The sequence below is a fragment of the Staurois parvus genome, unplaced genomic scaffold (genome assembly GCF_062004578.1).
Source record: "Staurois parvus isolate SC_StPar_1 unplaced genomic scaffold, SC_StPar_1.0 ptg001090l, whole genome shotgun sequence".
NCBI classification, from domain to species: Eukaryota; Metazoa; Chordata; class Amphibia; order Anura; family Ranidae; genus Staurois; species Staurois parvus.
The window spans coordinates 2189451-2211007 of record NW_028318886.1 but is presented as its reverse complement, the minus strand read 5'-3'; the positions used below and the strand labels follow the sequence as shown (position 1 = coordinate 2211007).

Here is a 21557-nt window from a genome sequence, read left to right as displayed (position 1 = left end):
AGGGGTGTTTTGTAGTTTACAGAACTGGTGAGAGCTAAAAACAAATGTTGAAGTACACAAAGGAGCGGTGATACTATTGACATCTTTCATCTATTAGGTCCATGACATCACAAGCATGCACCACCCCTTTGTATATGTACAGCCATGGAAAGGGGAATCTCCCGCCGGCAGTTCATTGGTCCAGTAACGACAGCTAACTTCTGGGTTCAGAACATGGGTTGGACTTAAAGCGGTTGTAAAGGCTTATGCATGAAGGTAAAAACCCCTTCTGTGTGCCCCCCAGCTCTCTCAATACTTACCTGAGCCTCATCAAGATCCAGCATTGTGTCCCGGGTCTCTGCCTTCTCATTGGCTGAGACAGCAAGCAGGAGCCATTGGCTCCCGCTGCTGACAATCATAGCCAGTCAGCCAATGAGAAGAAAAACACAGCGAGGCCAAGCCGCAGCTCCATGTGTGAATGGACACAGAGAGTAGTGGGTGCCCCCATAGCAAGCTGCTTGCTGTGGGGGCATCCGACAGAAAGGAGGAGCCGTGAGAGCCTGCAGGGAACCAGAGAAGAGGAGAACCCAGGCTGCTCTGTGCAAAACCACTGCATACAACTGGTAAGTATAAATGAGAACAAAAAAAAAGCACTAGGACCCCGATGGATGTAAAAAAACATAGCAGTTAGCAAGATATCATAATACATAGTATAATAAACATCACAACATAATAGTGTCGCGCTATTGTTTTGTGAGGTAAGTATAACATGTTTGTTATTTTACAAAGAAAAAAAAAATGAACCTCTAGTATCACCTTAACGCAAGCTATTTCCTAGTTATAAGAACAATAGATTTCAGAATCAAAAATATTTTTCTTTACTTTACTAAAAATGTATTTAGCCTGAAAAAAGAAAACTAATAGAGAAACCACATCTAAGGACCAGTAACCGCAGTGTGTTACATTATTTTTTTGTGCATGGGTTAGATATACTTTAAAGCAGTGGTCACCAAACTGTAGCCCCAGGGCTGGATGCGGCCCTTTGCTTGCCTTTATCTGGCCCTTGAGGCACTACTCCAGCCACTGATGCAGGGCACTATTCCCCACACTGACACCAACAACAGGGCACTATTCCTCCCAATGACACCAGCGATAGATCACTATTCTTCCCACTAGTACCAATTATGGGGCACTACTCTTTCCATTGATACCAATGATGGGGCACTATTCCCCCCACTGACACCAACAACAGGGCACTATTCCTCCCAATGACACCAGCGATGGATCACTATTTTTCCCACTAGTACCAATTATGGGGCACTACTCTTTCCATTGATACCAATGATGGGGCACTATTCCCCCAACTGACACCAACAACAGGGCACTATTCCTCCCAATGACATCAGCAATGGGTCACTGTTCTTCTCACTAGTACCAATGATGGGGCACAATTCTTCCATTGATACCAATTATGGGGTACTTTTCCCCCAATTGACACCAACAACAGGAGACTATTCCTCCCAATGACACCAGCGATGGGTCACTGTTCTTCCCAGTAGTACCAATGATGTGGCACTACTCTTTCCATTGATACCAATGATGGGGCACTATTCCCCCCAGTGACACCGACAACAGGGCACTATTCCTCCCAATGACACCAGTGATGGATTACTATTCTTCCCACTAGTACCAATGACGGGGCACTATTCTTCCATTGATACCAATGATGGGGTACTATTCCCCCCACTGACACCAACAACAGGGCACTATTCCTCCCAATGACACCAGTGATGGGTCACTGTTCTTCCCACTAGTACCAATGATGGGGCACTATTCCTTCTATTGATACCAATGATGGGGCACTATTCCCCCCACTGACACCAACAACAGGGCACTATTCCTCCCAATGACACCAGCGATGGGTCACTGTTCTTCCCACTAGTACCAATGATGGGGTAATATTCTTTCCACTGATACCAATGATGTTGCACTATTCCTTTCACTGATATCAAGGATGGGGCATTGTTTACTCCCAGGGCATTTTCTACTTACACAGATCACAGTCCAGCCCCCTGATGGGCAGTAAAACAGTCCTTTGTTTGGAAATTTTGGAGACTCCTGCTTTGAAGGATAAGTTCAGCTAGCTTTGGGACATGTTAAATTTTTCACCCGTGTTTAGGGTGGAACATGTAACATGTTCCAACTTCTGCCCCCAATTTTCCCTCCCTGTGAGAGCAGACGGGGGATCTTCCCTCTGTACCTGCTGTCAGAAAATTAAAAACAGCACGGAACCCCAGTTCTGTGAATGACTAAACTACATCTACTGTTGGCCTCGGGCCGACGGCTTGTAGTTCTCAATGAACTGGGAGGGCGCTGGTGAGTGCTCCTTGTAGTCCATTGATTCTTCCTGTGATTCAGTAACTGCCTGCCCATTTGGGGGTCAGTATCACCTGCCGAACGTGACCCATTCACCTGCACTGATGCAGGGGTTAAAACAAACAGGCAGGAGGAACCTCCTCACAGTCTGTCAGATGCCCTCTGAAGAGAGACCCAATACAGATCACTCTTCAAAGGGTAATGCAAATGTAAGCGAAGGCTCTGCTTAGTTAATGTAATGTGCAGTTGATAAGGAAATTGTCTGGTGCCTTTAAAATGTTCCAACTTTACAAGGAATCAAGCTTTCTGAACTGATTTATTGACCATTCTGTAAGTGCTTTTATATTGTATATTACATAGGCACATCATAAGTTAATGAATTAACATTATAGGCGTAACATCAGCAAATGAATTACAGTATGGGTTTATCTTTAATTAATGAATTAATCAAAGTAAATTTCCATTTCAGGATGGCTAAGTTTCAGTATGTAAGATGTCAAAGGGAATTATTTACTAAAACTGAAAAGTGCAAAATCTGGTTCAGCTGTGCATGGCAGCCAATCAGCTTCTAACTTCAGCTTGTTCAATTAAGCTATGACACTCAAACCTGGAAGCTAATTGGATTCCTATGCAGAGCTGCACCAGATTTTGCATGCTCCAGTTTTAATACATCAACCCAAAGTATAATTTGATGACAGCATCATCTGACAATCAACTGACAAGACTTGGCATGTCATACGAAAAGTTCCATATTGATTCAATGGCTTTAACTAATCACTATATGACAAAGTAAATTAATAAATTAGTTTTCTTGTTTTATATTCTTTGGTATACGCATATCAGAAGTGTTATTAATGTTATAATTGCATAGATTCTTATTAAACAATAGGTGCTTTTCTAATGACAAACAAGGTAGGGCTCTGAGGAAGATGCACAGCCTCGAAACACGTGAGCCAACAGACACCTAGAGGACCACGCTGCATTTCGCGTGACATGCCCTTCATTTGATTTTATTTCTTTGTGAGTATTTTACTTTATATCAATAAATCTCGTTTTTAAAGGTAATGTACTAGGCCAGTGCACCCTCTTTTTGTTTCTTTATATACGACAAACAAGGTATATTTAATTAACAGAGCTAATTAATCAAAAGTTAGCCCTGGCATTAAAGAAAAAGAAAAAGCATAGATGATGGGCCAGCATGACGGGGGTTAAAGGGGTTTTTAAGAGATTTACAGAAGTTATGTGGAGTTACCAGATTGGTTGGTCAGGTTGGAGCAGGTGGGGCTTTAAGGGGCGGTCAACAGGAAAGTCTCCGAAGGTCCTCAATCAGAAGGGAGCAGAGTCGGGGAAAACTTCCTATCCTCCCCCCTATTCTGCTATTTTTGGGGTTTTGTTGGCAGTCTAATAGGTAGTTGTCATTTGTGTGGTTGTGTTATGGCAGCTAGCGGGGTATAAGGTCCTTGTAGATAATGCACAAATGTACATTGTAGGGACCCATTTGAAGTAGGGCTCCCAGTATTTGATATGGTTGTATCCAGTGGTGTATTTAGGTTTTGTGTTGCCCTAGGCAACACAAAAATTGCCCCCCTTCCCCACAGAAAGAGCCTGACATTGACCAAGAACACCTCTGCCCTCCACCTGAGCCTTCCACTACCACCAGCCACCATCCCCCATAACGAGAGAGAAAAAGTCACTCACCTTCACAGCTCCGGTTATCCCCAGGAATGAGAGTCGGGCTGTGCATTCACCGTCATGAAACCCACAGCATCTCTTGGAACCCACAAGTTCCCCATGCCACATGTGTCCCTTCTTTGGTCCCTTCTTCCAAGGGCAATGCTGCCCCTCCCCCCCGGAAAAATGCTGCCCTAGGCAAATGTCTTGTTTGCCTTATGGTAAATACACCCCTGGTTGTATCTGCATTTGGTTGTTGTCTCCAAGTTGGTGGTTTTGCGGCTGGAGGCATACCTTTAAGTTAGATGTAGATACTTTATTTCGATGCCTGCGAGGACCTTGGGGCTCCATTCATACTGTATTTAATCTTAGCATGTTATTTATGGGCTATTTATAGAATTTGCTAAGAAAGGACAACTATGGCCATTAAACTCCAAGATGTGTAGTTACTTAGATGTGGTCAAAGGGTGAACTGCTGGTCAATCAGACTGGAGACAAGCCATCTTTATTACCCTAGTCAAGAATTTGTTGATTGTTTGAAACAAGTTGACATGACAATTAGATTTGACATGGGCTCTCTGCTACTCCAACTTTACCTGACATGTTACTTACAGAAAAAATTATAAAATTTACTGATACTTTTTTTTCATATTTTTTTGTAAATGTATAAAAATATCTATTGTTTGCCTATGTTTCTTAAGAAACAAATTTAAATAATGGTTGAGGTATCTCATAGAAGTGGTGCGCTGGGTGTCATGGCGCATGTATCTTAAACATACTATTGTTACAAAAATATGTCACTTTCACATAAACATTCTGTGGCAATAGACTGTATCGCCATACTACGCTTTCATTTATATTGTGAATAAATGAAATATATTTAGAAAAATTTGAAAAAAGTTAAAAAAAACTAGGTACACTTCTGCAAGCTTGTAGTTTACATTATTTGTAATAGCAATTCATAAGTATAAGAAAAAAATGTCAAAAGGAACCTTTCTGGTTCTTTTAGTAACGTTGACAGACAGGATTAGAGTTCTAATAGTGTTCTGCATGTATATTTTTATACTTGACTGTAAAACCTACTACATCCTTAAAAAAAACGATACAGAAAGCTTTCAAAGACTATGTGGTTCCTACAGGGACTTGATGTTTATACTTTTGTTACATCAATGCAATGTCTTATAGAACAAACTCCATCTATATGTTATATGTTAAATCTCTGTACACCACCCTGATCTTGTTTCTGATGCTTAGATATTAATATATTCTAGATGAAAACCATGAGACTTCACAATTTGTTACTTGATGTTATCCAAGCACCCCCGGGGTAATGTCAAGCTCTTTGTATGTCTTAAAGCTATTTACATTTCTCGCATTAGTCATAACTCATCTACTTTGTACAGCGAGCCACCGACATCATACTTTACACACTGTCATCCAGATGCATGGCTCTCTGACTGTTCCATATACTGGAAGACAGTACTATGTGTAGAAGACAGATAAACACATACCTAAAATGCCTTCTCTACTGTATCCTTCAGCCTTTTCCAAGATATAAACTATTTGCAGCAATATAAAGGAGGCAAGCACTATATAATAATATTCTTAATCGTACTACAACCTATAGGCAGGTCTGGCATCTGACCAGACAGAAGGTATTACAACTCTAATGGATAGACATCTATATTATAGGAAATGCTATATGAAGGCAATAACGGGAGCAATAAATTCATTTTGGGGAGGTTCCCTTTTAATGCCTCCCCATGACACTGGCTCTGCCTATAGACGCAGAACCTTCAGCAGTGTGCAAAGTATAGACATGCTTACAGAAAATATAAATCATATGCACACAGTATATTATTTAAACTTCACCTTAAAGAAGAATTTTCTTGGGGAGGCTTTTTAGGTCCCATGGGCCCTCATCACCACAATCTTAATGGTTGTGCTGTATCTTCACCCCTCAAACCCTACTCAGTAGCAGCCATTCTTTTCATATATTGCACTGAGGAGATCTAACCAGCTGGAAACAGCTGTATGCAATCTGAACACATTTCTCAGTATTTAAGGCTGTATATGGCTATAAATCAAAGTTCTGGATATACAAACAGCCACAGAAGCATACAAAAATTATTTGAATCTCTTCAATCCCTATACCTAAATGAGAAATACATTTCTTAGTCTCTGATTGCAGATGGGTGTGATGAATCAATACCTTCTTTTTACGGTGACACTGTACCGTACATATAATACAAGGATAACTGCCTTTGGCTGTACCATGCAACACAACATCAGTTTTAAAAATCTTAAATACAATAAAAAGCAGTGCAATTTCCCCTGTAGTTTCAACAGATAAGTGATGGTTGAGATTCTAGGAGCTATGTGTGAATTTTAAAGGAGCTTTAGGCATAGTACTCCAGAATATACAAAGAGCCCCAAATCAAGAACCCCAAGGGGCTAATTACCTATACATCAAACACAACAGCAGCAAACCTGTGTTTGCTTCAAGTAGCTAAGCAAGAAAAATAAAAATATACAATACACATAAATGCACTTTATCTGATCAGCTGTTTGAAATGTCAAGTGTACAGTCTTCAGTAAGTTCAATCATCCCTAAGCTCCAGTGATTCTTGATAACAGATCCCATATCTGTCCGATATAAAGGTGGTAGCCTTTGAGCAATCTATGGTTTGATATTGATACCTGATATATATTTAAGTTACATATGTGGTTACGAAGATCTTACAATACACTGTGTGACATAGGGTGGACATATATTAAAATCTATAAAAATATAAAAAAATAAATTTTTTAACAAATGTAATAAAAAATACAATTTTCAGTATTTGTCAGTCACTATCACTGCAAAAGTCATAACTCAATAAACACAGGGGTCAATGTACCAAATTTTGCACCCAACTTTCACCCAAGCTTTGCCAATCTTTCACATAAAAACCTATTGATAAAATTGGTTACTGTTGGATGAAATCGCTGATAGATGGACCCCACAGTTTACCTTTAGCTACAATTCGTACAGTGCCATAATGTGGAAGAGAACCTGTCAACTGATGAAGTAAGATCAGTTTTTTACAGCAGGCTTAGATATTGTAGAAATCACCTTTACTGTTACATCAAGCAGATGAAAAACCATTCATTTTATTTTAATCTGGGGCATCTTTGCAGAAGCTGCACAGAAACTGCTTGGTGTCGGAACCTATGACACTCCTCTGTTCCTGGAAGCTGCAGGGGGTTATTCAACTTAGCCTGCTAAGACTGAATTTTATATGAATCCAGATACCAATGGATATGGGAAAATATAGAGCTTTAGTTATTAAACCACTGCACACTTTTACTCCTGGTGACAGGTACTCTTTAGTACTGAAATTACTAAACTGAACTGGAGAAGATGAATAAAGACAGTTACACATAAATGAAATGTGATAAACTAATGATTAACAGATTACAATGGGTTTTTTTCTTCTTAAAGCTGTGGCAATCTTTCTTGCCAAATTTTGGAGTGGAAAAAAATCTTGAATAAACAAAGCAATTTTCTGCAAAAGAATGTCTGAAAGACATTTTTAAGTCCGATCTGAGGAATATTCCTACATATGTTCTCTCTTGCTGTCTATATATATATATATATATATATATATATATATACATATATGGAACCTATTCTGAGCAGATGGCCATAGGCTTAATAAAAAGGAAATACACAGCACAGTGTTGATGTATAAAGTGCAGTAACCCATAGCAACCAATGTAAACTAAATTCCTGGGGGATATTAAGTCACTGTTTTGCAGTACTGAATAAGCCCCACACTGTTCCATAGATTTTGTACAGAGGTAAATGGGTAATACATATACAGAATTTGCCTGTATGCTATTACACTGGGGTTGAGTCACTAAAGGAGTAGATAATGTTCAGTTTGGAAAGTAAGTACAAAAATGCAGAACAAATCACAATAAAACTGTATAAACCAGCATAGCTCAGGATGCTGCCTTACTGAATAATCACCACACTGTTCCATAGATCATGAACGGAGGTACGGGAATAATGCATATATACAGACTTTTCCTGCATGTTATTACAGTGAAGTTGATTAAATAAATGATTATATAATGTTCATTTTGCAAAGTGAGTACAAAAAGGCAGCACAAAGCACAATAATACTGTATACACCATATCTCAGAGCACTGCCTTACTAATAAGCCCTTATACTGCTCCATAGATCATGCACAGAGGAACATGGGTAATACATATACTGAATTTGCCTGCATGTGGCTATTCTGAAGTTGGTTTATTAAAGGAGTAGAGAATGTTCACTTTGCACAATTTAAATTCTCTACTTCTTTAGTAAATCAACCCACCTAACTAACCTCAACTCACCTACTCATCCCCTGCTCGAGGCACTGTCTTACAGTACTAAATAAAACACCATACTGCTCCATAGATCATGCACAGATGTATGTTTGTAATGCATATACAGAATTTGGTTGCATGTTGTTACACTGGGTTTGATTTACTAAAGGAGTAGCTAATGTTCACTTTGTAAACTGAGTACAAAAAGCCAGTACAAATCACATTAATACTGTATAAACCACTATAGTTCAGTCTTACTGAATAAGCCCCATGCTGTTCCATAGATCATGGACCTAGGACTATGGGTAATACATATACAGGATTTATAAATTTACTAATGTAGAGAATGTTCACTATGCAAAGTGGGTACTAAAAGCAGTACAAATCAAAATAAATGTGTATAAAAAACCATAGCTGAAAGCCTTACTGAATAAGCCCCATAATGTTCCATAGATCATGCACATAGGAATGTGGGTAATACATATATAGAAGGTGCCTGCATGTTGTACAGGAGTTGATTTACTAAGGTAGAGAATGTTCACTTTGCAAAATGGGTACAAAAAGCAGTACAAATCAAAATAAATGTGTATAAAAAATAACATAGCTGAAAGCCTTACTGAATAAGCCCCATAATGTTCCATAGATCATGTACATAGGAATGTGGGTAATACATATATAGAAGGTGCGTGCATGCTGTACAGGAGTTGATTTACTGAAGGGGTAGAGAATGTTCACTTTGCAAAGTAGGTACAAATAGCAGTACAAATCAAAGTAAATGTGTATAAACAACCACAGCTGAAAGCCTTACTGAATGAGCCCCATACTGTTCCACAGGTCATGTACATAGGAACGAGGGGATACATATACCAAATGTACCTGCTGCACTGGAGTTGATTTACTAAAGAAGTAGAGAATGTTCACTTTGTAAAATTAACATTCTCTTCTCCTTTAGAAAATTAGTCCAACTCACTCTATAATAAAATGTTTATAGTGCGAAAATATGTTGGACTAGGATTTGTATAAGTGTTAAATCTCTATGATGAATTTTTATTAATGATGTCCCCCACTAGGACCAATTGGCTCCCACTGCCTATATAGTAAAATGTTTATAGACTGACTTACCTAAAAATGCAGGCTGTGATTGAAATGTGCCTGAATGCTGGGGCACAACTCACTGACAGTATAAAAAATGTTTTATAAATTCACTTACCTAAGAACAGCAGACTGTATTGAAAGTGTGCAGCCAGCATTTTCATGATTCCCATTGAGCAGATCCAACTAAAGAAATCTTAATCCCCCAAATATCAACCTCTCCCCAGCTCCCTCAGTAGTTTCCTATGTGCTGGATCCTCTTTCAAACATCCTTCACTGGGTAAAAAAGCTGAGAGCAGGAAATCCAGGCGAGAGATGCTGAGCGGGGAGAATTGGCTGCTGGAGGATGCGGGAGAAGGATCAGAGAAGAGTTTGTGTGTGCTGCTTATCAGAAGAGAGGAGTGGGAGACCAGAGAGAGGAGGAGATACTGATGGGAGAGGACAGGCTCCACAGGGGAAAGGTTATAAAGGGGAGGCAAGTGGGACTATAGCATGGAATTAAGCTGAGCAGAGTATATTATATCGGGGGAGTAGGTGGCGGAGCAAAGGTCAGGGTCCAAAGGGGAAAGAAACAGCAAGGAGAGCAGAAATGTGAATGAGTAGGACAGTATCATAGACACTGAGATGACAGACTAGTGACAATTAAGGCATGCACAGATGCTTTGAAGAAAAGGAAAGAGAGAAGACGAGTTTCAGTGAGAAGAGATCCAGAGGAGATAAAAAATTGGAGATAAAAAAAATTGGACCAGTGATGCAAAGCAGAGATCCTCATGAGATCCTATTAGTAAAGAAGAGTTTCAAAAGAGACAGTAGTGGAGATAAGACAAGTTGTGGTAATGAGAAGGTAGTTGCTGAAGTAGTAATAAGGGAGAATGGTGCTAAAACATTCTGCTGGGATCCGATAAGGGGTCTTAAAGTGGAGATCTTATCAGGGAGATAGGTTGCAATGAAGCAGAGAAAGCAAAGAGAGATGTTACAGGGGAGAAGTCACAATGTAGTGATGTAGGTCCCAGAGGAGATGATAACGTAGGCCAGGCTTGAGAAATGAGTAATGAGAGGCTGTGATGAGAGCTGAGGTCATGAAGAGATATAAGGGAATAGACAAGTTGTAGTCATGCAATGAAAAAGGGAGAGATTGTGAAGGAAGAAGACAAATTGTAGTGAGGAGAATTCCTAAAGAGATAGGGGTCAGCTGAGATCAGAAAGCGTAATAAAAGGGAGGTTGTAAAAAGGAAAGTTATGTTAAAGAAGATGAGTTAGGGGAGGCATAGGAAGAAAAGATCCTCTATAGGAACAATCAGAGAGATCATAAGTAGTAGTGTTGCAGGCAAGGAGAGGTCCTGCAGAGAGCATGTGATATGGAGGAGTGTTGAAGTAAATAGAATTTCTGAGGATATACTATAGGGATAAGTGGTTAGAGCAGACAAAAGAGAGGCATTGAGGAGAGGTACTGAAGGGAAAATGGAACCTTGCACTAATGAGACAAGAAATCCTTAGTCACGCAATAAAGGGCTATGATACAGAAGAGAAACTGTAGTGGTGCATGGCGAGCAGAGGTCCTATATGCAGTCATTAGGAGAAGACAAACTGTAGTGGTGCAGGATATGTTGAGGACATACAATATATCATAGAAGTGAGTACACCCCTCACATTTTTGTAAATATTTTATTATATCTTTTCATGTGACAACACTGAAGAAATGATACTTTGCTGCAATGTAGTGAGTGTACAGCTTGTATAACAGTGTAAATTTACTGTCCCCTCAAAATAACTCAACACACAGCCATTAATGTCTAAACCGCTGGCAACAAAAGTGAGTACACCCCTAAGTGAAAATGTCCAAATTGGGCCCAAAGCATCAATATTTTGTGTGGCCACCTTTATTTTCCAGCACCTTTTGGGCATGGAGTTCACCAGAGCTTCACAGGTTGCCACTGGAGTCCTCTTCCACTCCTCCATGAGGTCATCACGGAGCCGGTGGATGTTAAAAACCTTGCGTTCCTCCACCCTCCATTTGAGAATGCCCCACAGATGCTCAATAGGGCTTAGGTCTGGAGACATGCTTGGCCAGTCCACTACTTTTACCCTCAGCTTCTTTAGCAAGGCAGTGGTCATCTTGGAGGTGTGTTTGGGGTTGTTATGTTGGAATACTGCCCTGCAGCCTAGTCTCCAAAGGGAGGGGATCATGCTCTGCTTCAGTATGTCACAGTACATGTTGGCATTCATGGTTCCCTCAATGCTCCCCAGTGCTGGCAGCACTCATGTAGACCATGACACTCCCACCACCATGCTTGACTGTAGGCAAGACACACTTGTTTTTGTACTCCTCACCTGGTTGCCGCCACACACGCTTGACACCATCTGAACCAAATACGTTTATCTTGGTCTCATCAGACCACAGGACATGGTTCCAGTAATCCATGTCCTTAGTCTGCTTGTCTTCAGTAAACTGTTTGCGGGCTTTCTTGTGCATCAACTTTAAAAGAGACTTCCTTCTGGGATGACAGCCATGCAGACCACTTTGATGCATAATGGTGTGGGGTGAGGACAGGTATTAGAGTGATCAGGGAGTACACAAACTGTAGTGGAGCAGGGTGAGCAGAGGTTCTTTATAGGTGATGAGGAAGAAAGCACGTTATAATGGTGCAGGGTGAGGAGACATAGCATATGAAATATTTAGAAAGAAAACAAGTTTTAAAGGTGCAGGGTGAAGAGATGTCCTATATGAAGTGATGAGGGGGAAATACAAGTTGTAACAAGGCAGACTGAGGAGAGGTCCTATATAAAGTAATCATTTGGTATGGAAAGTCCCTATATGGAGTGCTCAGGGAGAAGACAAGTTGCAGTGGTGCAGGGTAGGGAGAAATTTTATATGGAACGATCAGGGAGAAGACAAGATGTAGTACTGCAGATTGAGCAGAAGTCCCATATGGAGTGATCAGGAAGTAAACAAGTTGTAGTGGTGTAGTGTTAGAGATTCTATGTGGGGTGATCAACAAGAAAATACATTTTAGTGGTGGAGTGTGAGAACAGGTTCTATGTGGGGGTGTTCAGGTAGATACGATGTAAAGATGCAGGGCGAGGAGAGGTCCTATATATAGTAATCAGGAAAAAAGATAAATTGTAGTTCTGCAGGGTGAGGAGAGGTTCTATATGGAGAGATCAGGGAGTGAACAAGTTGTAGTAGAGTGGGTTTAGAGAGCTTCTATGTGGGATGATCAAGAATAAATTTAATTTCAGTGGTGCAATGCGAGAACAGGTTCCATGTGGGGATGTTCAGGTAGATGATAAGATGTAAAGGTACAGTGCGACGAAAGGTCCTATATATATGTGGGGTGATCAAGAATAAAATAAATTATAGTGGTGCAATGTGAAAACAGGTTCTACGTGGGGATATTTAGATAGATGATAAGATGTAAAGGTGCAGGAGTGATCAAGAAGAAGATATATTGGAGTGGTGGAGTGTGAGGACAAGACCTATATGGGGGTGTTCAAGAAAATGATAAGATGTGAAGGTGATCATGAAAAAAGAATAATTGTACTGCTGTAGGGTGAGGAGAGGTTCTATATAGCAGTACAATTATTCTTTTTTTCATGATCAGGGAGAACAGGAAAGTAATGGTGCAGACTGAAGAGAGATCCTATATGAAGTACAAGAAAAGCATTGGTCTTGGGTGAGGAGGGATCTCACATTAAGTGGTCAGGGACAAACAGATTATTTTAGTCCTGGAAAAGGGTATATGCAGTGACTAGGGGAAGACAGGTTTAAGTGATGGAAGGAGGAGCAATAAACTGAGTGATTAGGCTACAACAAGTAGTGGCACAGGTTGGTGTGATGTCCACTATGAAGAATTAGGGAGAAGACAAATTGTTGTGAGGCAGGATAAGGAGAGTGGAGTGATCAGGGAGAAGACTTGATGCAGTGGTGCAGACTGAAGAGAGGTTGAATATGGAGTGATCGGGGAGAAGACATGATGCAATGGTGCAGAATGAAGAGAGGTCCTATATGGAGTTATCAGGAGAAACCATGATCCAGTGTTGCAGAGTGAGGAAGTTCCTATAAGGAATGATCAGAATGCAAGTAATAGTGGTGCAGGGTGAGAACAGGGTGCATAGAGTACTTAGGAACAAAATAAATTGCAGTTATCGAAAGTGGTATATGGGGTGATTGGGAATAAAAAAGATGTAGTGATGTAGGGTGAGGCTAGGTCCTATATGGAGTAATTAGGGAGAATACAAGTGTGGGGTAAGAAGAGAAGCGTATTTAGTGATGGAAGGTGTGTAGAGGTATTATATGGACTGATTGGTAATAGACAAGTTGTAATGATGGAGGGTGGGTAGAGCTATGGAATGATCAGGGAAAATATAGATTGTATTGGTCCAGAGAGAGGAGATATGCTAAATGCAGTGACTTGAAGAAACAAGTTGCAGCAACTGAAGCCCTTTATGATTAGGGAAGACAAGTTGTAATGGTGAAAGGTGAGAAGAGGTCTTAGAACCTCACCTTACTCTATATTACTACAGCTGTTGTAATGATACATAGTAAGAAGAGGTCCTACAAGAAGTGATTAAGAAATAGACAAGTGGTAGTCATGTAGGATAAGGAGAGATCCTATATGAAGCGACTGGAGAGAGGAAAAAAATTGTATTAGATCAGAGAGAGTAGACATCCTATATAGAGTGACAAGGAGAAGACTAATTGCAGTGATGGAAGTTAGAAGGAGGTGTTTGATGCTTAGGGAAAACAAGTTGTAATGGTGCAAGGTGAGAAGGGGTCCTAGGATTTCTCCTTACTCTGCACCACTACAACTGTTGTAATGATACATTAAGAAGACGTTCTACAAGGAGTGATCAAGAAGTAGGTATGTTGTAGTCATGTAGATGAGGAGAGGTCCTATATGAAGTGGATGGGGAGAGGACAAATTGTACTAGACCAGAGAGAAGAGACATCCTATATCAGATGGCTGAAAGAAGCCTAATTGCAGCAATAGAAGTTAAGAGCAGGTCATTAAAGTGGATCTTCACTCTCTCAAACAACATTGGCTATTTTTAATCCTTATGCTGCTATTATTGAATAGATAGAAAAGTATATCATATTTGCTTGTTTAAAACCTTTATTTTTACATTTCTTCATTTACTTCCTGGTTTTCAGGCCCGGGCAAATAATGCCATACATCCCATGAGTCTTCAGGAGGGGAGGAGAGATTTTCTCAGCTAAATACATGCTCCTACCTGCATGCCTGAGCTAAGGGCAGATGAATTCAAGGATGTAAATGCTACATGAATCATCTGCTCTTACTCAAGATGGGTATGACTGCAAATGCTGGGGGGAGGGTTATGTGATTTCTCAGCAAAATAAAGCATGGGGACATGAATGGATGGGGGACTTTAAATATTAATTTAATTAGTGTTTTTGGTGTGTCGTGCTCAGATGCAGTGTAGTTCCACTTTGATGATTAGAGAAGACAGGTTGTAATGGTGCAGCATGAGAGAAGGTCCTAGGATCTCTCCTTACTCTGCATCACTGCAATTTTTTAATGATGTATACTAGGAAGAGGCCAGAAAACTAATGGTCAAAAAATAGACAAGTTGTAGTCATGTAATTGGATGTTTGGGGTAAATACAGTCTCACTTCACCTTAGTATAGGCAGGGCTGCTGTTAGAAACCAGGAGGCCCCATACAGCCAACCTGACAGTACCCCCCCCCCCCCCAACAAAAAAACACTATTCTTTAGTTATGAATGAACACAGTAAGTAATTGGTAACTCACTCATTGTGTTCATTTAGCAAAGGAAGGGGATGGTAAATATGACATTTATCGGACTTTCCCCCACTCTCCATCCATTGTGGGCTTGAAACAGCCAGTCGGAAGGAGAGGAGGGAAGTCGGCAGCACTGTGGCAGTGGGGACACACAGGTGGGCCTGGGCAGCAGGGGGAAATGAATGGTGCACAGGGAGGGTGATAGGTGTGGCAGGGGGGCAATCACTGGAACCGATCCTCTGTATGGCTCTCTCTGCAAGCCAGCGGGAGGGAGAGGAGAAGAAGCCAGCTTTCAGATACTGCCGAGAGATCCATACAGGGGGTCATTTCTAGTAATTGTCCCCCTGCCATGCCGATCATTCTCCCTGCCCACATCCCATTTACCCAGCTGCCATGGCCCCCATGCTGGCCTGGGCCCCATACAGGAGGACTGATGGTACCCCCTTATCCACGGCCACCCAGGGGGTCTGTGTGATGAAAGGTGGAAGTGTGTTTTCTTAGAGATCCTTGTTATTCTCATCACTCACTAACAGCAACTGTTCTGAACTGCTTCTATTTCATTGATACTACCAACTAATTCCTATTATAATATTTTTATTGCCATCATTTTATATGTATGTTACCAGTAATCAGTTTTTGCTGAAATAAATGTTCAGTTATACTGTGGGTTATCAGTGTCTATAAATCAATAATGTATAAAATGTTTACATAACATATGATAGCTGATGGATTTCTCCCGTAATTACTGCGAAAATATACTTGACTCTATGACCAGCTGTTTTGACATATTTGGGTTATGGATCTGCATTTTGCCTGAAAGAATCTCTGATGCCGGGGGAAGGGAACTGCAGTTCAGTTTAGCAAGGATGAACGCCACTCTGGGGACAAGGGACACAATAGGCTCATTCACATAGCATAGTATCACAGAGCATTGCATGGCACTTTGCGGTTTGACTGAAATGCATCTTTCCTGTGTCATGAAAAGAGAGGGAGGGGGAATCATCTAGATGAACACACGGGTTCTCTTGTCCGACAATGACCGGTGTCACTTCTTTGTCCTCATTGTGACTTTTTGTCACCCGACATGTGTCTGCTACTGACCTCTAATCAACCAGTCAGATGCCTGAACTGTACGATTCAGCCATAATGGAATCTAAGAAAAGAAACTGTAGGAAAAGAGAACAATCTGTGTTGCGTGAAGTAACCAATCAGCTTCTTGTGTTCATTTTCTAAACTGCACTCAAACATGGTCAGCTGGATTCTGTTATGTTGCTTATTGTGAAAGCTTTTTGTTGCTTATTGTGAAAGCTTTTTGTATTAGAAATGTAAGTCTGAAAATTTGCCTCCTCTTGCTTGTCCTGGGGAATCAAATTCAAATGAGAGCTGCAGGCAAAAGATAAAAATCATGCATATGTAAGGTGAATAATGAATTTCACATGCCTCCTATGTTTTCAGTTGCACAGTTTCTGTTTTATGTTTAAATATTAAAGTGAGCAAAATCCTTTCTTATATTAAAAGAGGTATAAACTCCAGAGAGAGATATCATTTTACCCCTGTACAAATCATTACTAAGACCTCATCTGGAATATGCAGTTCAGTTTTGGGCACCAATTCACAAAAAGAACATTGGGGAACTGGAGAAAGGACAGAGAAGGGCAACTAAACTGATAAGAGGCATGGAGGAGCTCAGCAATGAGGAAAGATTAGAGGAACTGAATTTATTCTCTCTTGAGAAGAGGAGATTAAGGGGGGATATGATCAACGTGTATAAATACATCAGTGGTTCCTATAGTGAACTCTGTGTAGAGATATTCACTCTGAGGTCATCACAGAGGACAAGGGGGCACTCTTTACGTCTGTAGGAAAAGAAACATGGAAAGTTTTCTTCACAGTAAGAGCTGTGAAAATGTGGAATAGACTCCCTCAAGAGTTGGTTCTGGCCAGCTCAGTGGGTTGCTTCAAAAAAGTCCTGGATTCTTTCTTAGATACACAGAATATAACTGGATACTAACATTTATAGGTAAGGTTGATCCAGGGAGGATCCTCTCGGGGGATCAGGAAGGAATTTATTTCCCTGCAGGAGCAAATTGGATCATGCTTTGCTAGGTTTTTTTCACCTTCCTCTGGATCAACTGTGGGTATAGGATTATAACTTTTTTTTATTTTAATGGTTGAACTGGATGGACTTTTTTTCAGCCAGACTAAGGCTGGCCATACACTATACAATTTTCTGTCCAATTTCTGCCCAATTTCCTTTAGATTCACCTTTAACTATGTAGTGCAAGAGCCTGCCTAATTGGATACAATTGAAAGTGTTGTTAGGTTTCACTTCCTATTATATGGTTTTTGGTAAATCTAAAAATCTCAAAAAAATTGTATAATGTATGGCCAGCCTAACTATGTAAGTATGTAAATTAGCTTAATGCAATCCAGGTGCATCAAAACAAAAGGTGTTCAACATCTTGCAGTTCTTGCTAAGGTAGCCACAATCTGGATAGAAAAGCCTGTCTGCTGCCAGCATGCTGCAGAGGAGGGCCCCAGTTCTCTGTGTGAAAGCAGTGGATTCTCTGCAGAGGTCCGGCACATTATTAAGACTTGTACACCTTTTGTTTTGATGCACCCAGAATGTATTAGCTCATTTAAACAGAATGTTCAGTTGAGTTATGCTAAATAAACCTGAAAGAAAATCTATCATAATTTTTTACGGTTCTGTCCCCTGTGGGGCAAAGTGCATGTAGTGCTTGTTCCATGTTTTGAAGTGCTTTCTAACCCTAGTTATGAGCTCCAACCAGCTCCCGTCCTGCTGCAGCCGATCCAACAACAGCTATGAAGGAGATGGATGATTCGTAGCTGCATCTTGTCTCAGCTGTGAGCACTTTCCTGAGACAAGCAACAGCAAGAAGAATGCAAAGGCTGACACCTCCTCCCTTGCTCTGCGTTCCTCTTGTCATTGCTTGTCTCAAGAAAGTGCACACAGCTGAGGCAAGATGCAGCTACGAATCAGCCGTCTCCTTTATAGGTGTCAGATTGGCCATGGCAGGAGAGGAGAGGAGCAGGTCGGACCTCATAACTAGAGTTAGAAAGCACTTAGAAACATGAAACAAAATACTACATATACTTTACCTCATAGGGGACAGAACTTTAAAAATATATAATGATAGATTGTAATGAGAGATTTTCTTTAAGGTTTATTTAACATAAACTTAAATGAAACGTTCTGTTAAAGTGAGCTAAATGCGGTCCAGGTGCATCAAAGCAAAAAGCACTTAGAAGCATGGAACAAAGTACTACATGTCCCATAGGGGACAGAACTGTAAAATACAAATTATAATGATAGATCTTTTATGAAGCAAAAATTTCAGATTCATTACTCACAAGTTAAAGGAATTCTATTCCAGAAGACATATTGGGCTGTCATTGCTGACCTCAAAATACTATTTGCTTGGCCGTAACCATGATCTAATAGCTTAATTGCATTTAACCGCTTCCCATCCACCCTATAGCAGAAGTACTGCGCAAAATCATATCAAGCCGTGGGTCACGGCTTTGGCTGTCAATCACCGGGTCCCGGCAGGTGATTACTCGCCGGCGCCCAGTGATTACCAAGCATCTCCATCGGGGGGAGAACTGTTTGTAAACATTATAGTTCTCTACCCTGTCAGCTCCTGCACACTGCTTTGCGTGGCTGTGCATAGCACAGCCACGCAAAACAGTGTGCTTACAGTAGCACACACACACAGGACAAAATGTAAACCGGCACACAGCGCACTGTTAACCCTTTGATCACCCCACATGTTAACTCCTTCCTGCCCAGTGCCACTAGTACAGTGTCAGTGCTTTTTCTTTAGCACTGATCACTGTATTGGTGTCACTGGGGATGTCCCCCAGTGTAAAAATGCCTGCCGCAGTCCTGCTATAAGTCGCTGATCACTGCCATTACTAGTAAAAATAAAAAATAAAAATAATCCCAGTATATATTCCACCATTTGTAAACACTATAACTTTCACGCTTCGCGATTGCCCTATAGCAGAAATACAGGGCTGCAGAGGTGTGCAAAATCACGTGTACATACATTTACAGGTAGGGGGTGCCCTACCCATGCCGCTATTCGCTGCTGCGGCTGTCAATCACTGGGTGCTATAACTTTCACGTAAACCAATTAATTTACACGTATTGGGATTATTTTTTAGCAAAGACATTTAGCAGAATAGATTTTGGCCTAAATTTGTGAATAAATTTGATTTTTAAAATTTTTTTACTGGACATGTTTAATACCAAAAAGTCAAAAATATTGTTTTTTTCTCAAATTTGTTGGTCTTTTTTTTTGTTATAGCACAAAAAAAACAAAAAACGCACAGGTGATCAAATACCACCAAAAGAAATCTCTATTCGTGGGGAAAAAAGGACGTAAATTTCATTTGGGTGCAGCGTGGCATGACCACGTATTTGTCAGTTAAAATAACGCAAAATGGCCTGGTCAGGAAGGGGGGTAAATCCTCAGGAGGGTAAGTGGTTAAAGCCATTGGCTTGGAGCAAGTATACAACAAGTGTTGTCAAAGTTAAGTCAGAACCCCTGATAATCATGTTTGCTCACAGACAGTGACTTTGTAAATGATAGTTCAGCATGATAACCAGGCAATTAGCATTTTTAGAAGGAGAGGTCAGAAATGAGAGCCTCTGTACTTCTCTTAGAACAGGTATCTGAAGGTGACCTAGTACTGACATTTCCATCTCTACATATAGTTACCTTGAGGTGTCTGAATATGACTCACATACCGACGTCTCAATTAATTAGTGTAAATCATAGTGTACAGCTAAATATAGTCATCGAATTCTTACATTACTGTATGCTGCAGTAAGCAGTGCTGTTATTCAGAGGGACATAAGGAAGTCATTCGTTGTGTAAAATAGGTAATTCAGAGTGAGATCAGCAGTATTCAGGGCTGCTCTCCAGCTTGCCTTACAGGATGAGTGAATGGATCCAAGAGAACCAAAGCTCACCTTTCCTCCGTACAATTTCCAAACTTGCAGATCTAAAGATGGAACAAGAATCAAGGTGAAGCTCTGCACGTTTGATAGTGTGTTGCACTGTGAGATCATTTCTTCAGTTTCAATTGCTATTCAGAGATAAAAAAAAACACCTTTGTATCTTTGCAAGAAAAAAAAATACATTGATAACATAAAATCAAAATTGCGTGACAAGATCTAGTCCTCCTGCAATGCTACCAGGGAAATGAAAAATAAGGCTATGACTCTACTAATACATATTATTATGATGCTATTAAGGCTCCTTTCAAACAGTGTGTAAGTGATACAAAACCTCCTCACCGCCTGTCAAACACCTCTGAAAAGTGATCCAAGCATGGATCACTTTTCAGAGGAGCAGCAGTCCCTGCCACACATGCAAAGGGGCCAGAAGAATTAAATGTTTAGGACAAGCTTTTGGTGTGTTCCCTTCTTCTCAGCTGAGCACTGCTTGATTAATACGACTACAATTACCCCAACCTACAGCAACCAATCAGCAATCATCTGGCAAAGAGTTAGGTCCCTCTCACACGGGCGTTCCGTATGTCCATTTTTCATCTGTCCGTTTATGAATGAAAAACGGACCCCCATGTATTTCTATGGACTTATGAACATCTTTTTACATCCGTTAATGTCCGCATCCGTTAACATCCGTTTTTTTGAACGGAAGAAAACCCTATTTTTCTTCCGTAAGAAAACCGGAACAGACAAAAAACGGATGTCAACTGATGTAAACGGACCAAAAACAGATGTAAACGGATGAAAAACTGATCTAAATGGATGAAAAACTGATGTAAACCAATGTAAACGGATGAAAAACAGATGAAGAAACACATAAAAAAACAGATGTAAACGGATGAAAAAACACACATGAAAAAACAGATATAAATGGATGAAAAAACTGATGTAAACTCATCTGTTTTTTCTTTGAAAAATCATGACTGAACTGAAGAATATAAATGGAACACCCATGTGAAAGGACCCCAATACATATTATAAACGTCAAACTCTGTTTACACTTTATTCTATCACTATATTTAACCACTTGCCCTCCTGAGGATTTACCCTCCTTCCTGACCAGGCCATTTTTTGCATTACGGCACTGCGTTACTTTAACTGACAATTGCGCAGTTATGCAACGGTGCACCCAAATTAAATTTACGTCCTTTTTTCCCATGAATTGAGCTTTCTTTCGGTGGTATTTGATCGCCTGTGTGTTTTTATTTTTTGCGCTAAAAAAAAACAAACAGTTTTGAGAAAAAAACTATATTTTTTACTTTTTGCTATTAAAC

At 40.4% G+C, this 21557-nt stretch overlaps 1 protein-coding gene across 1 annotated transcript in view; it reads right to left on the bottom strand.

Annotated features, from left to right (window-relative positions):
• The window catches only part of GFRA2 (GDNF family receptor alpha 2), a 142665-nt gene extending 132514 nt beyond the window's left edge, over nt 1-10151 (bottom strand). Inside the window, exon 1 of the mRNA XM_089658722.1 lies at nt 9597-10151. Within this exon, the coding sequence (XP_089514848.1) occupies nt 9597-9651 (55 nt within the window). The 5' untranslated portion in view covers nt 9652-10151. The remainder of the gene's footprint in view (nt 1-9596) is intronic.
• Nucleotides 10152-21557: the final 11406 nt, after the last annotated feature.